This window comes from Coregonus clupeaformis, chromosome 26 (genome assembly GCF_020615455.1).
Source record: "Coregonus clupeaformis isolate EN_2021a chromosome 26, ASM2061545v1, whole genome shotgun sequence".
Lineage (NCBI taxonomy): Eukaryota > Metazoa > Chordata > Actinopteri > Salmoniformes > Salmonidae > Coregonus > Coregonus clupeaformis.
The window spans coordinates 36494403-36506405 of NC_059217.1; the positions used below are offsets into that span (position 1 = coordinate 36494403).

At 40.9% G+C, this 12003-nt stretch overlaps 1 protein-coding gene across 1 annotated transcript in view; it reads left to right on the top strand.

Annotated features, from left to right (window-relative positions):
• The window catches only part of abcc8 (ATP-binding cassette, sub-family C (CFTR/MRP), member 8), a 162222-nt gene that overhangs the window by 110987 nt on the left and 39232 nt on the right, over window positions 1–12003 (top strand). The window contains exons 18-20 of the mRNA XM_041849747.2: window positions 2046–2087; window positions 2426–2524; window positions 11080–11164. Of these exons, the coding sequence (XP_041705681.1) occupies window positions 2046–2087; window positions 2426–2524; window positions 11080–11164 (226 nt within the window). The remainder of the gene's footprint in view (window positions 1–2045; window positions 2088–2425; window positions 2525–11079; window positions 11165–12003) is intronic.

The following is a 12003-nucleotide window of genomic DNA, read 5'->3' on the forward strand; positions in this document are numbered from 1 at the left end:
CTGGAGTGGCCTAGCCAGTCTCCAGATCTCAACCCCATAGAAAATCTTTGGAGGGAGTTGAAAGTCCGTGTTGCCCAGCGACAGCCCCAAAACATCACTGCTCTAGAGGAGATCTGCATGGAGGAATGGGCCAAAATACCAGTAACAGAGTGTGAAAACCTTGTGAAGACTTACAGAAAACGTTTGACCTGTGTCATTGCCAACAAAGGGTATATAACAAAGTATTGAGAAAATTTTGTTAATGACCAAATACTTATTTTCCACCATAATTTGCAAATAAATACATTAAAAATCCTACAATGTGATTTTCTGGAGAAAAAAAATCTCATTTTGTCTGTCATAGTTGACGTGTACCTATGATGAAAATTACAGGCCTCTCTCATCTTTTTAAGTGGGAGAACTTGCACAATTGGTGGCTGACTAAATACTTTTTTTCCCCACTGTATGTCTCTATAAGTTTGGCACATCTAGCCACTGGGATTTTTGCCAATTCTTCATTGTCCTGATGGAAGGTGAACCTCTGTCCCAGTCTCAAATCTCTGGAAGACTGAAACCGGTTTCCCTCAAGAATTTCCCTGTATTTAGCGCCATCCATCATTCCTTCAATTCTGACCAGTTTCCCAGTCCCTGCCTATGAAAAACATCCCCACAGCATGATGCTGCCACCACCATGCTTCACTGTGGGTATGGTGTTCTCGGGGTGATGAAAGGTGTTGGGTTTGCGCCAGACATTGCATTTTCCTTGATGGCCAAATGGCTCAATTTTAGTCTCATCTGACCAGAGTACCTTCTTCCATATGTTTGGGGAGTCTCCCACATGCCTTTAAGCAATGGCTTTTTTCTGGCCACTCTTCCTTAAAGCCCAGCTCTGTGGAGTGTACAGCTTAAAGTGGTCCTATGGACAGATACTCCAACCTCCGCTGTGGAGCTTTGCAGCTCCTTCAGGGTTATCTTTGGTCTCTTTGTTGCCTCTCTGATTAATGCCCTCCATGCCTGGTCCATGAGTTTTGGTGGGCGGCCCTCTCTTGGCAAGTCGGATAAAAAAACGTAATTACTGATGGAAACAGAAAGAATGTCCATATGTCGACAAAACAAAATACGCTAGACAAGGTGGGATCTTTTTGTGTCGGTAAAATGAATTATGCATGAATTTATGCAGATTTTAGAATATTCACATGAATATTGTATGGTAACCTACCTATTGATATGTTTTCCTACAGCAAGGCTTAGTGCAACATGGCAATGTTGCCATTGTTTATAAAAGTTGTTTTTTATAATGTCAAAATAATATGTCTCCATCCCCTATATTACACACTCACAATCTGAAAATATATGTACATTGCACAATCAATTGGTGAAAGAGAGAGCCTGTATACAGTACATGAATTGCGGCAAAGTTGGTTACTGTTTTAGTCACATCTTTGGTCACGTTTGCGTGCGTCAAACAAAAACATCCTAATGATTGGTTGGCAATAGAGCCTCCCACAATGCAGGCGATGGCTGCAGGAGGAAGTTGGTGAAGAGCAACTGCAGAAACTTAAAGTCGACTGCATTCAAAAATGTCATGACTTTTGATTTATGTCAAGTTCATGCAGTCGACATGTAGGCGCAAGTCGGACAGTTTTTGTCCCCATAATGCAACACACTTTGAAAGCCAACGATGGTCACTTGACGAAAGTGAGCTGCTCGAACGCGCCCAATATGTCACAACACAATATGTCACAACTACACTAAGACACAATAACAGAGTAGATACAACAACAGAAAATCTAGGCATCATGTATTCAGCTTTTCCCAACAACTCCTCTATATTCAGAGTGCGTCAGAGCGTCCAGTTGATGAGTCTGCAAACAACAGGAAGTAATACAAGTTGTTTTATTTATAGACACTTCGACCTAATGATAGACGTTCCGCTATCTACTGCTCATATATGGCAACATGATGGCCTTGTTTTGGTTTGTGATGCTGACTGTACACATTATTGGTGCTAACGATGTGTGTGTGCGCGTGTGTGTGCGTGCGTGCGTGCGCATTTGCCATTGCAGCCCCACATCAGACAAGGATGCAGCTGGTGATGGAGATATCCAGTAAGCGCACACAACATGACTCCTCTCACCAGATGGTCACTATGGAGATGCTGTATATCACTGTTATCACAATATAAAAGAATACAGCCAGTATCTAGTCAATACAGTGAAGTAATTGCCTGCAAGATAATACCCTGCTCTTCCATTGTTACTGAACAACACAGAAAGCAATCCAAAACCACTTTACCTCGCTCGTTGCAGACCTTGGAACTGAGTCTGCCATCTATGTGACTCTTTAATAAAATAAATAAATGTGACAACAGCTACTTTGGATGACAGTAGTGCTGTATTCCTGGACAGGAAGTGGTCAGTTGTTGACACTGTGTTTATCTTGGCAGGAAGAGAGGCTCTGTGGCCTACGCTTCCCAGAAGCCCTGGCTGCTCAATGCGACGCTAGTGGAGAACATCACCTTCGAGATGCCCATGATCAAACCCAGGTGAGACTTGATTTATAGACTACTTGTAAACCATTAGAACAAAAGTGAAACATGGTATCTACACTGTAACAAATGTATGTAAAGCTACTGGAATTCTATCGTACAGTACAGTAAAGAGCGATGCATTATGGACCTCCAAGGCCCAAGGGTTAGTTGCCCTCTGATTCAGGCCATTCTGAATCTCTGTTTGCCTCTTTTGTCATTGAGAACTGTTTCTGCCCTCGCACCCAGCCTCCAACCCCCACCCGTGGCACAACACCATATGTTGTTTCCCCTGCCACTGGATGGGCACTGTGACACACGCTTTTTTATCCTAATGACAAATGGTTTCCCAGAAGATCAGGAAGCATGTGTTTATGGTCCTATCTCCTCGCTCTCTGGGCCTAATGGGCTAGCTGCCGAAAATATTATCTCATGGAACCCTGATTTCTCTCTGTTGCTGTGGAGACGCATAAAATAGTAGTGTTTACCTACTCACACTGGTTACTTTTCTCTCTCCCAGTCACTCTCCTCTCTCTCTCTCTCTGTCTCTCCAAGCACAGTGGGATATTTCTCTCTGTAGTCTTGCTTCTTCTGTCTAGCTCTGGTGTTGTGCTTCATTGGACTGTCTGCCTTCTCTCTAAGGCATCAGCATGCTTCAGTTCGGCTGGCGGCTAGCCGAAGTCAGCTAGGCGAACCGAACGAGCGTGCTCGCCTACCTCCTTAAAAGACCGTCGCTTGAAAAACTAGAAGAAAGCGGCAATAGGACTGTTTGTCCATTTTGAGACACCATAGCCAGTATACACGTCCTCAAAATAGTCTGAATTAATATATTTATTAATCGAAGATAACTCAAGAAATATGTAATTGACTTTGACGTTTTTGCAGAGGGGATCTTAGTCGCGCAATTTTACATCTAACTAAGATGTTTGGTGCATGGGACTAATAACAACTAACGACAACTAATAACAACAAGATAACTAATGTAAAGCATACTGTGTCTATAATAAGTATATAGGTTATAGGTTGAGAGCTTTTGTGAAAGAGCACAGTTAGAAAGATATGGCATATAGAAGCAAACCGGATGGACATCATGAAAATGATCGGAGAGGTTGAGGGTAGAGGAAGTTCAGGACTAAAAACAAACAAAATAGGATTATTGTAAAATTGACTGTGTCCATAAAACGTATATAGTATGTATAAGCTGGAAGTAGAGGCCTAAGCATTGTTGTTCACTAGTTTACTCCAATTAGGGGAGGGGTGGTTGGGTTGGAAAGTAATAAAGGGAAATACATTTTTTTAAAGGATATGTAATATATGTATGTATATGTATTTATATGTGTGTATTCGTATGTATGTGTGTATAAATAGTACCTGCAAAACGGCAGTCTCAACGTCAACAGTGAAGAGGCGACTCCGGGATGCTGACCTTCTAGGCAGAGCTGCAAAGAAAAAGCCATATCTCAGACTGCCCATCTTAATTTTTTTATTTTTTATTGGCCAGTCTGAAATATGGCTTTTTCTTTGCAGCTCTGCCTAGGTCAGCATCCCGGAGTCGCCTCTTCACTGTTGACGTTGAGACTGGCGTTTTGCGGGTACTATTTAATGAAGCTGCCAGTTGAGGACCTGTGAGTCACCTGTTTCTCAAACTAGACACTCTAATGTATTTGTCCTCTTGCTCAGTTGTGCACCGGGGCCTCCCACTCCACTTTCTATTCTAGTTAGAGCCAGTTTGCGCTGTTCTGTGAAGGGTGTAGTACACAGCGTTGTATGAGATCTTCAGTTTCTTGGCAATTTCTCGCATGGAATAGCCTTCATTTCTCAGAACAAGGATAGACTGACGAGTTTCAGAAGAAAGTTATTTGTTTCTGGCCATTTTGAGCCTGTAATCGAACCCACAATTGCTGATGCTCCAGATACTCAACTAGTCTCAAGAAGGCCAGTTTTCAGCTGTGCTAACATAATTGCAAAAGGGTTTTCTAATGATCAATTTGCCTTTTAAAATTATAAACTTGGATTAGCAAGCACAATGTGCCATTGGAACACAGGAATGATGGTTGCTGATAATGGGCCTCTGTATGCCTATGTAGATATTCCATAAAAAATCAGCCGTTTCCAGCTACAATAGCCATTTACAACATTAACAATAACAATCTACACTGTATTTCTGATCAATTTGATGTTATTTTAATGGACCAAAACAAGGACATTTCTAAGTGAACCCAAACTTTTGAACGGTAGTGTATATATTTGCGAGAAAAAAAAACATATAAAAAACAAAATATTGATGATTGGTGCAGTATTTCTCAATGAAAAAATGTGCATGTAATTGAGTCGTCTCTTCGTTGAATGATAACAGAGACTTTATTGAAGAATCCCTACAGTTGACCAATCACGGACGAAGGGGCGTACACTTCGACTCCCAAACTTCAGCTGGCCTTGAGAAAATAAATGGTGTGCCCAAACAGCCGAAAAAACCCTTACTGAAGTCCAAAACGAACAAAAACTTCACAAAATGTCATCATAATATATTTTGGAACTCTTCCAAACTATTTAGGCTGGGAAGCATTCGGACACCTTAATAACCACCCCAGGGCCAAACAGTCTGTAGTCTGCCCAATATGCTGAGGGCTGCGGGCCCCGAAAGAGATCATTGCGGCGCGGTCTGCATTTGTCATGCTGCAGACAGTCAGACAGACAACTTTGGAATGAAAATATTTTTATGCATTAGCCTACACTCTTAAAAATAAAGGTGCAAGCTGGAACCGGATAAGGTTCTTGAAAGCAAAGCCATAGGGGAACCATTTTAGTGTCTCCGAAGAACCACAAATGGGATGGTTCTTTGATGAACCATACAAAAATCCAAAACCAGAAGTGTTTTGGCCCTCCAGGAATGGAATTGAATAGCCATGCTGTAGGGTTTTAAGCCTTATTTGTATATTTCCCAGGGTGCCTTACATGTGAATTTTAGAGTTACCAGTACCACCCAAAAAGTTAATATGTTGTCATTAAATTTTTATTAAGACAATACGTATTTCATAAGGCCTTCTTTTGAAGGCCTAGTTTAAACCTAATACAGTGGCCTGAAACTCATAGTTTATGGGCCATATCAGGCCTACAAGTCACATTATAATGGCTTGCAAAGTGATGTGTAATTCCTATTGGAATCCAGCCAAAGTGGGGATATCCAACATTTGGGATGTTTTGTCACCTGCATTCAGAATGACTACCAGGGTTGGGAAGACTAAGATATGAGAATACCTTAAACATCTAAACTGGAACAAACATTTCAGTAACGGGTGCAATAAGTAACAGATTGGAATAGTTTAGAAAAATCTATGTAATATACAGTAGCAGTCAAACTTTTGGACACACCTACTCATTCAAGGGTTTTCTTTATTTTTACTATTTTCTACATTGTTGAATAATAGTGAAGACATCAAAACTATGAAATAACACATATGGAATCATGTAGTATCCAGAAACATGTTAAACAAATCAAAATATATTTTATATTTGAGATTCTTCAAAGTAGGCACCCTTTGCCTTGATGACAGCTTTGCACACTCTTGGCATTCTCTCAACCAGCTTAATCTGGAATGCTTTTCCAACAGTCTTGAAGAAGTTCCCACATATGCTGAGCACTTGTTAGCTGCTTTTCCTTCACTCTGTGGTCCAACTCATCCCAAACCATCTCAATTGGGTTGAGGTCGGGTGATTGTGGAGGTCAGGTCATCTGATGCAGCACTCCATCACTCTCCTTCTTGGTCAAATAGCACTTACACAGCCTGGAGGTGTTTTGGGTCATTGTCCTGTTGAAAAACAAATGATAGTCCCACTAAGCGTAAACCAGATGGGATGGCGTATTGCTGCAGAATGCTGTGGTAGCCATGCTGGTTAAGTGTGCCTTGAATTCTAAATAAATCACCGACATTGTCACCAGCAAAGCACCATCACACCTACTCCTCCATGCTTCACGGTGGGAACCACACATGCGGAGATCAAAGAAACGGCAGTTGGAACCAAAAATCTCAATTTTGGACTCATCAGACCAAAGGACAGTTTCCCACCAGTCTAATGTCCACTGCTCGTGTTTTTTGGCCCAAGCAAGTCTCTTCTTCTTATTGTTGTCCTTTAGTAGTGGTTTCTTTGCAGCAATTCGACCATGAAAGCCTGATTCACACAGTCTCCTCTGAACAGTTGATGTTGAGATGTGTCTGTTACTTGAACTCTGTGAAGCATTTATTTGGGCTGCAATCTGAGGCACAGTTAACTCTAATGAACTTATTCTCTGTAGCAGAGGTAACTCTGGGTCTTCCTTTCCTGTGGCGGTCCTCATGAGAGCCAGTTTCATCATAGTGCTTGATGGTTTTTGCGACTGCACTTGAAGAAACTTTCACAGTTCTTGAAATGTTCCGGATTGACTGACCTTCATGTCTTAAAGTAATGATGGACTGTCGTTTCTCTTTGCTTATTTGAGCTGTTCTTGCCATAATATGGACTTGGTATTTTACCAAATAGGGCTATCTTCTGTATACCACCAGTACCTTGTCACAACACAACTGATTGGCTCAAACACATTAAGAAGGAAAGAAATTCCACAAATTAACTTTTAACAAGGCACACCTGTTAATTGAAATGCATTCCAGGTGACTACCTCATGAAGCTGGTTGAGAGAATGTCAAGACTGTGCAAAGTTGTCATCAAGGCAAAGGGTGGCTACATTGAAGAATCTAACATCTAAAATATATTTTGATTTGTTTAACACTTTTTTGGTTACTACATGATTCCATATGTGTTATTTCATAGTTTTGATGTCTTCTCTATTATTCTACAATGTAGAAAATTGTAAAAATAAAGAAAAACCCTGGAATGAGTAGGTGTGTCCAAACTTTTGACTGGTACTGTATGTTTTAAAAGCATAAGATTAATTAATCAATCAATGTACATGCAAAAACATAGATATTGAAACAAACAATTCTACAAATCAACCTGCAATAGACCATGCTGGGAAATATGATAAAGATGGACGTGGTTTTGGTTCAACTCTGGTTATTAACACCAACACTGGTGTGTTTTACACCACAGAGTGTTAATTTAACTCTTTACAGTACACTAGAAATGTTACACTGAAAAATCAACCCTAGTTAACACTGGCCAATGTGATGTGTGCTATGAAAGGGACACATCTGCAGCCTTCCATGCATTTCAATAACCTTTTAGAAATCTGAAAAACAGTAGATGCCACATCAAGAACCCAGCACTGAAAGCGATACTTCGGGATTTAGTCAATGATGCCTTTATCTACTTCCCCAGTCAGATGAACTCATGGATACCATTTTTATGTCTTTGTGTTCTGTATGAAGGAAATTAGAGGTAGTTTCGCGAGCCAATGCTAACTAGCGTTAGCACAATGACTGAAAGTCTATGGGTATCTGCTTGCATGCTGAAGCGAAACTACCTCTAACTTCCTTCATACTGGACACAGAGATTCGTAATATATGAATTGAATTGTAAATCGTAACATATCATACGAAATGGGTGATGGACATCAACAAATTAATACATACAGTTGAAGTCGGAAGTTTACATACACTTAGGTTGGAGTCATTAAAACTCGTTTTTTTCAACCACTCCACAAATGTCTTGTTAACAAACTATAGTTTTGGCAAGTCGGTTAGGACATCTACTTTGTGCATGACACAAGTAATTTTTCCAACAATTGTTTACAGAAAGATTATTTCACTTAAAATTCACTGTATCACAATTCAATTGGAGGTGTACCTGTGGATGTATTTCAAGGCCTACCTTCAAGCTCAGTGCCTCTTTGCTTGACATCATGGGAAAATCAAAAGAAATCAGCCAAGACCTCAGAAAAAAAATGGTAGACCTCCACAAGTCTGGTTCATCCCTGGGAGCAATTTCCAAACGCCTGAAGGTACCACGTTCATCTGTACAAACAATAGTACACAAGTATAAACACCATGGGACCACGCAGCCATCATACCGCTCAGGAAGGAGATGCGTTCTGTCTCCTAGAGATGAACGTACTTTGGTGCGAAAAATGCAAATCAATCCCAGAACAACAGCAAAGGACCTTGTGAAGATGCTGGAGGAAACAGGTAAAAAAGTATCTATATCCACAGTAAAACAAGTCCTATATCGACATAACCTGAAAGGTCGCTCAGCAAGGAAGAAGCCACTGCTCCAAAACCGCCATAAAAATGCCAGAATACAGTTTGCAACTGCACATGGGGACAAAGATTGTACTTTTTGGAGAAATGTCCTCTGGTCTGATGAAACAAAAATATAACTGTGTGGCCATAATGACCATCGTTATGTTTGGAGGAAAAAGGGGGCCCCTTGCAAGCCGAAGAACACCATCCCAACCGTGAAGCACAGGGGTGGCAGCATCATGCTGTGGGGGTGCTTTGCTGCAGGAGGGACTGGTGCACTTCACAAAATAGATGGCATCATGAGGAAGGAAAATTATGTGGATATATTGAAGCAACATCTCAAGACATCAGTCAGGAAGTTAAAGCTTGGTCACAAATGGTTCTTCCAAATGAACAATGACCCCAAGCATACTTCCAAAGCTGTGGCAAAATGGCTTAAGGACAACAAAGTCAAGGTATTGGAGTGGCCATCACAAAGCCCTGACCTCAATCCTATAGAAAATGTGTGGGTAGAACTGAAAAAGTGTGTGAGAGCAAGGAGGCCAACAAACCTGACTCAGTTACACCAGCTCTGTCAGGAGGAATGGGCCAAAATTCACCCAACTTATTGTGGGAATCTTGTGGAAGGCTACCCGAAACATTTGACCCATGTTAAACAATTTAAAGGCAATGCTACCAAATACTAATTGAGTGTATGTAAACTTCTGACCCACTGGGAATGTGATGAAAGAAATAAAAGCTGAAATAAATAATTCTCTCTACTATTATTCTGACATTTCACATTCTTAAAATAAAGTGATGATCCTAACTAACATAAAACAGGGAATTTTTACTAGGATTAAATGTCAGTAATTGTGAAAAACTGAGTTTGGCTAAGGTGTATGTAAACTTCTGACTTCAACTGTACCATATGAAACGTAACATATCCTACTAAATGGAGTGTCCTGGATTTACATGCAGAATAATACGAAATGCTCTGAGACCAGGTTGGTTTTTACAGTAACTTACTGGCAGCCAGTTACCTGTAAATTACTGTAAAAAAACATTACAGTATGTTACCGTAAAATTCCAAAGAAACTTTGGTTTAACACTACATTACTGTAAAGAAAGCACTTGTTTACAGTACTTGTAAAGAGAAGCTGCTGCCTTGGCATCAGCTAATGTGGATCCTTAATAAATACAAATAAAAAAATACAAATACAGGTAACTGGCTGCCAGTAAGTTACTGTAAAAACAAGTTATGGTTTAACTGTGTTAGCTATATGCATGGGCGGAGAAGCACAGCGGCAGTTTAATAGGCCTATCTTTCCAAGGAAATTAACTTCTTACATATGATGAGGCTATAGTTTACTACTAGTAAGTAGTAGACTACATTGCCTGGAAATAAATAGGCCTATTGATCACCCGTATTTCTCTTAATCTGAAAATCGTCCCGCTCCTAAAAGGTAGGCTATATGCAAAACATAGCTCAAGAGAAAGTGCAAGTGTCCATTCTCTCTCCAACTCTGCTCTCTTCAAACTACCTCTAGCCTATTGGCTGATATAGCCAAGTAATACCGATGTCCTAATATAATGGGCCATGTGAGAATCTCTGGTAATTTAAACTATTTATTCGTAGGTTATTTTAGCGTATTTTGATATTGCCTATAGGGCGCAAAATTGCTGGGACCATGGCTGGCAAACGAGCTGCGTCACATACGTCAAAATAACATTGTTGGGTTCGGGACCAGTTTTTGCGAAAGAGGGTGGGTGTCGGACAGAAAGCCGGTGGGTGTCGGACAGAAAGCCAGTGGGAGCGGGCAGGGGAGGTATGAAAAGCTGGGGGTGCGAGCGGGAGGCAGATTAAGAAATCAGTCCTCTACTCTAGGCCTTCCTTCCTACTACAGGCTGTCTGTTTTATTCTCTCATTCAGGCTTATCTCGCTTTCTCTCTTGTTCTCTGTCCTCTCATTCCCTCACTACACCCCCTCTCTCTCTCTCTCTCTCTCTCTCTCTCTCTCTCTCTCTCTCTCTCTCTCTCTCTCTCTCTCTCTCTCTCTCTCTCTCTCTCTCTCTCTCTCTCTCTCTCTCTCTCTCTCTCTCTCTCTCTCTCTCTTCTCTTCATCTCTCTCCAATAAAGCCCCAAGGCCTGATTCATCCATACAGACAATTTTTCAGCCTGAACACAAACTGAGAATAATATACTGTTGTTGTTGTTGACTGGGTTGCTGCACAATCACTGTTGGTACCCATAGTTACCATAAATCTTCTGAATGACCTGAATTGAATTGCCACTAAAGCATACTTTAAAATAAGTGGAGGTGGTGTCTACTAGTCCCCAGCCGAGTCCCTTATTGACATTGCAGGGTCTTTGTTTTAATGTCACGGTTGTCATCTGATTATCTGTTTCGGTGTTGTCCAGGTACAAGGCTGTCATTGAGGCGTGTTCCCTGCAGCCAGATATCGACATCCTGCCACAGGGAGACCAGACGGAGATTGGAGAGAGGGTCAGTGACCAGCACCGTCTCTGTCACGGTCTCTGTCTCTGTTTCTGTCTCTGCCACTGTTTCTGTCACTCAGGACCACCCGTGCCTGTCTCTCTTCACTCTCAGTAACTAACTGACAATAAAGGACTGCATGGTAATAGTAATTAAGTATAACCTTTATTTATTCAGGGTGTCCCATTGAGACAGAATCTCTGTTACTAGTGATTCCTGTCACCGCCTGTCTCCGGTTGATGTATTTATGTGACCCCATCACCAGAGACTACCCAGTACACTGTCATGTTTCATTTGGTCAGGCATCATTCTATTATGTGATCAGGTCTTGGTTGTGTTCTCTCCATGTCTATTTTATTATTGTGAGTTTGGTGCAACAAATGTTATGCATGTGACAAAGGTGTGTGTGTGTGTGTGTGTGTGTGTGTGTGTGTGTCTTTTAGTAATTTAGCGTATTTCTGTAATGTCGGTGTGTGTGTAATCTCTCGTGTACAGACTATGGAAACATACGCAATATTTTAGTTCTGGGTTAACCAAATTTAGTGTGTGTGTTATTTTGAAGCATATGTGTTTGTGTGAGTGTACATGCGCTTGTGTGTATGTGTGACGTCTACTACTGAAGGATAGTAGATTATTCAAATCAAATCAAATTTTAATGGTCACGTACACATATTTAGCAGATGTTGTTGCGGGTGTAGCGAAATGCTTGTGTTCCTAGCTCCAACAGTGCGGTAGTATCTAACAATTCACAAAAAAAAGAAAAAAAAGAAGAAGAAAAATGTATGCACACATGACTGTTAGTCGCTTTGGATAAAAGCGTCTGCTAAATGGCATATTATATTATTATA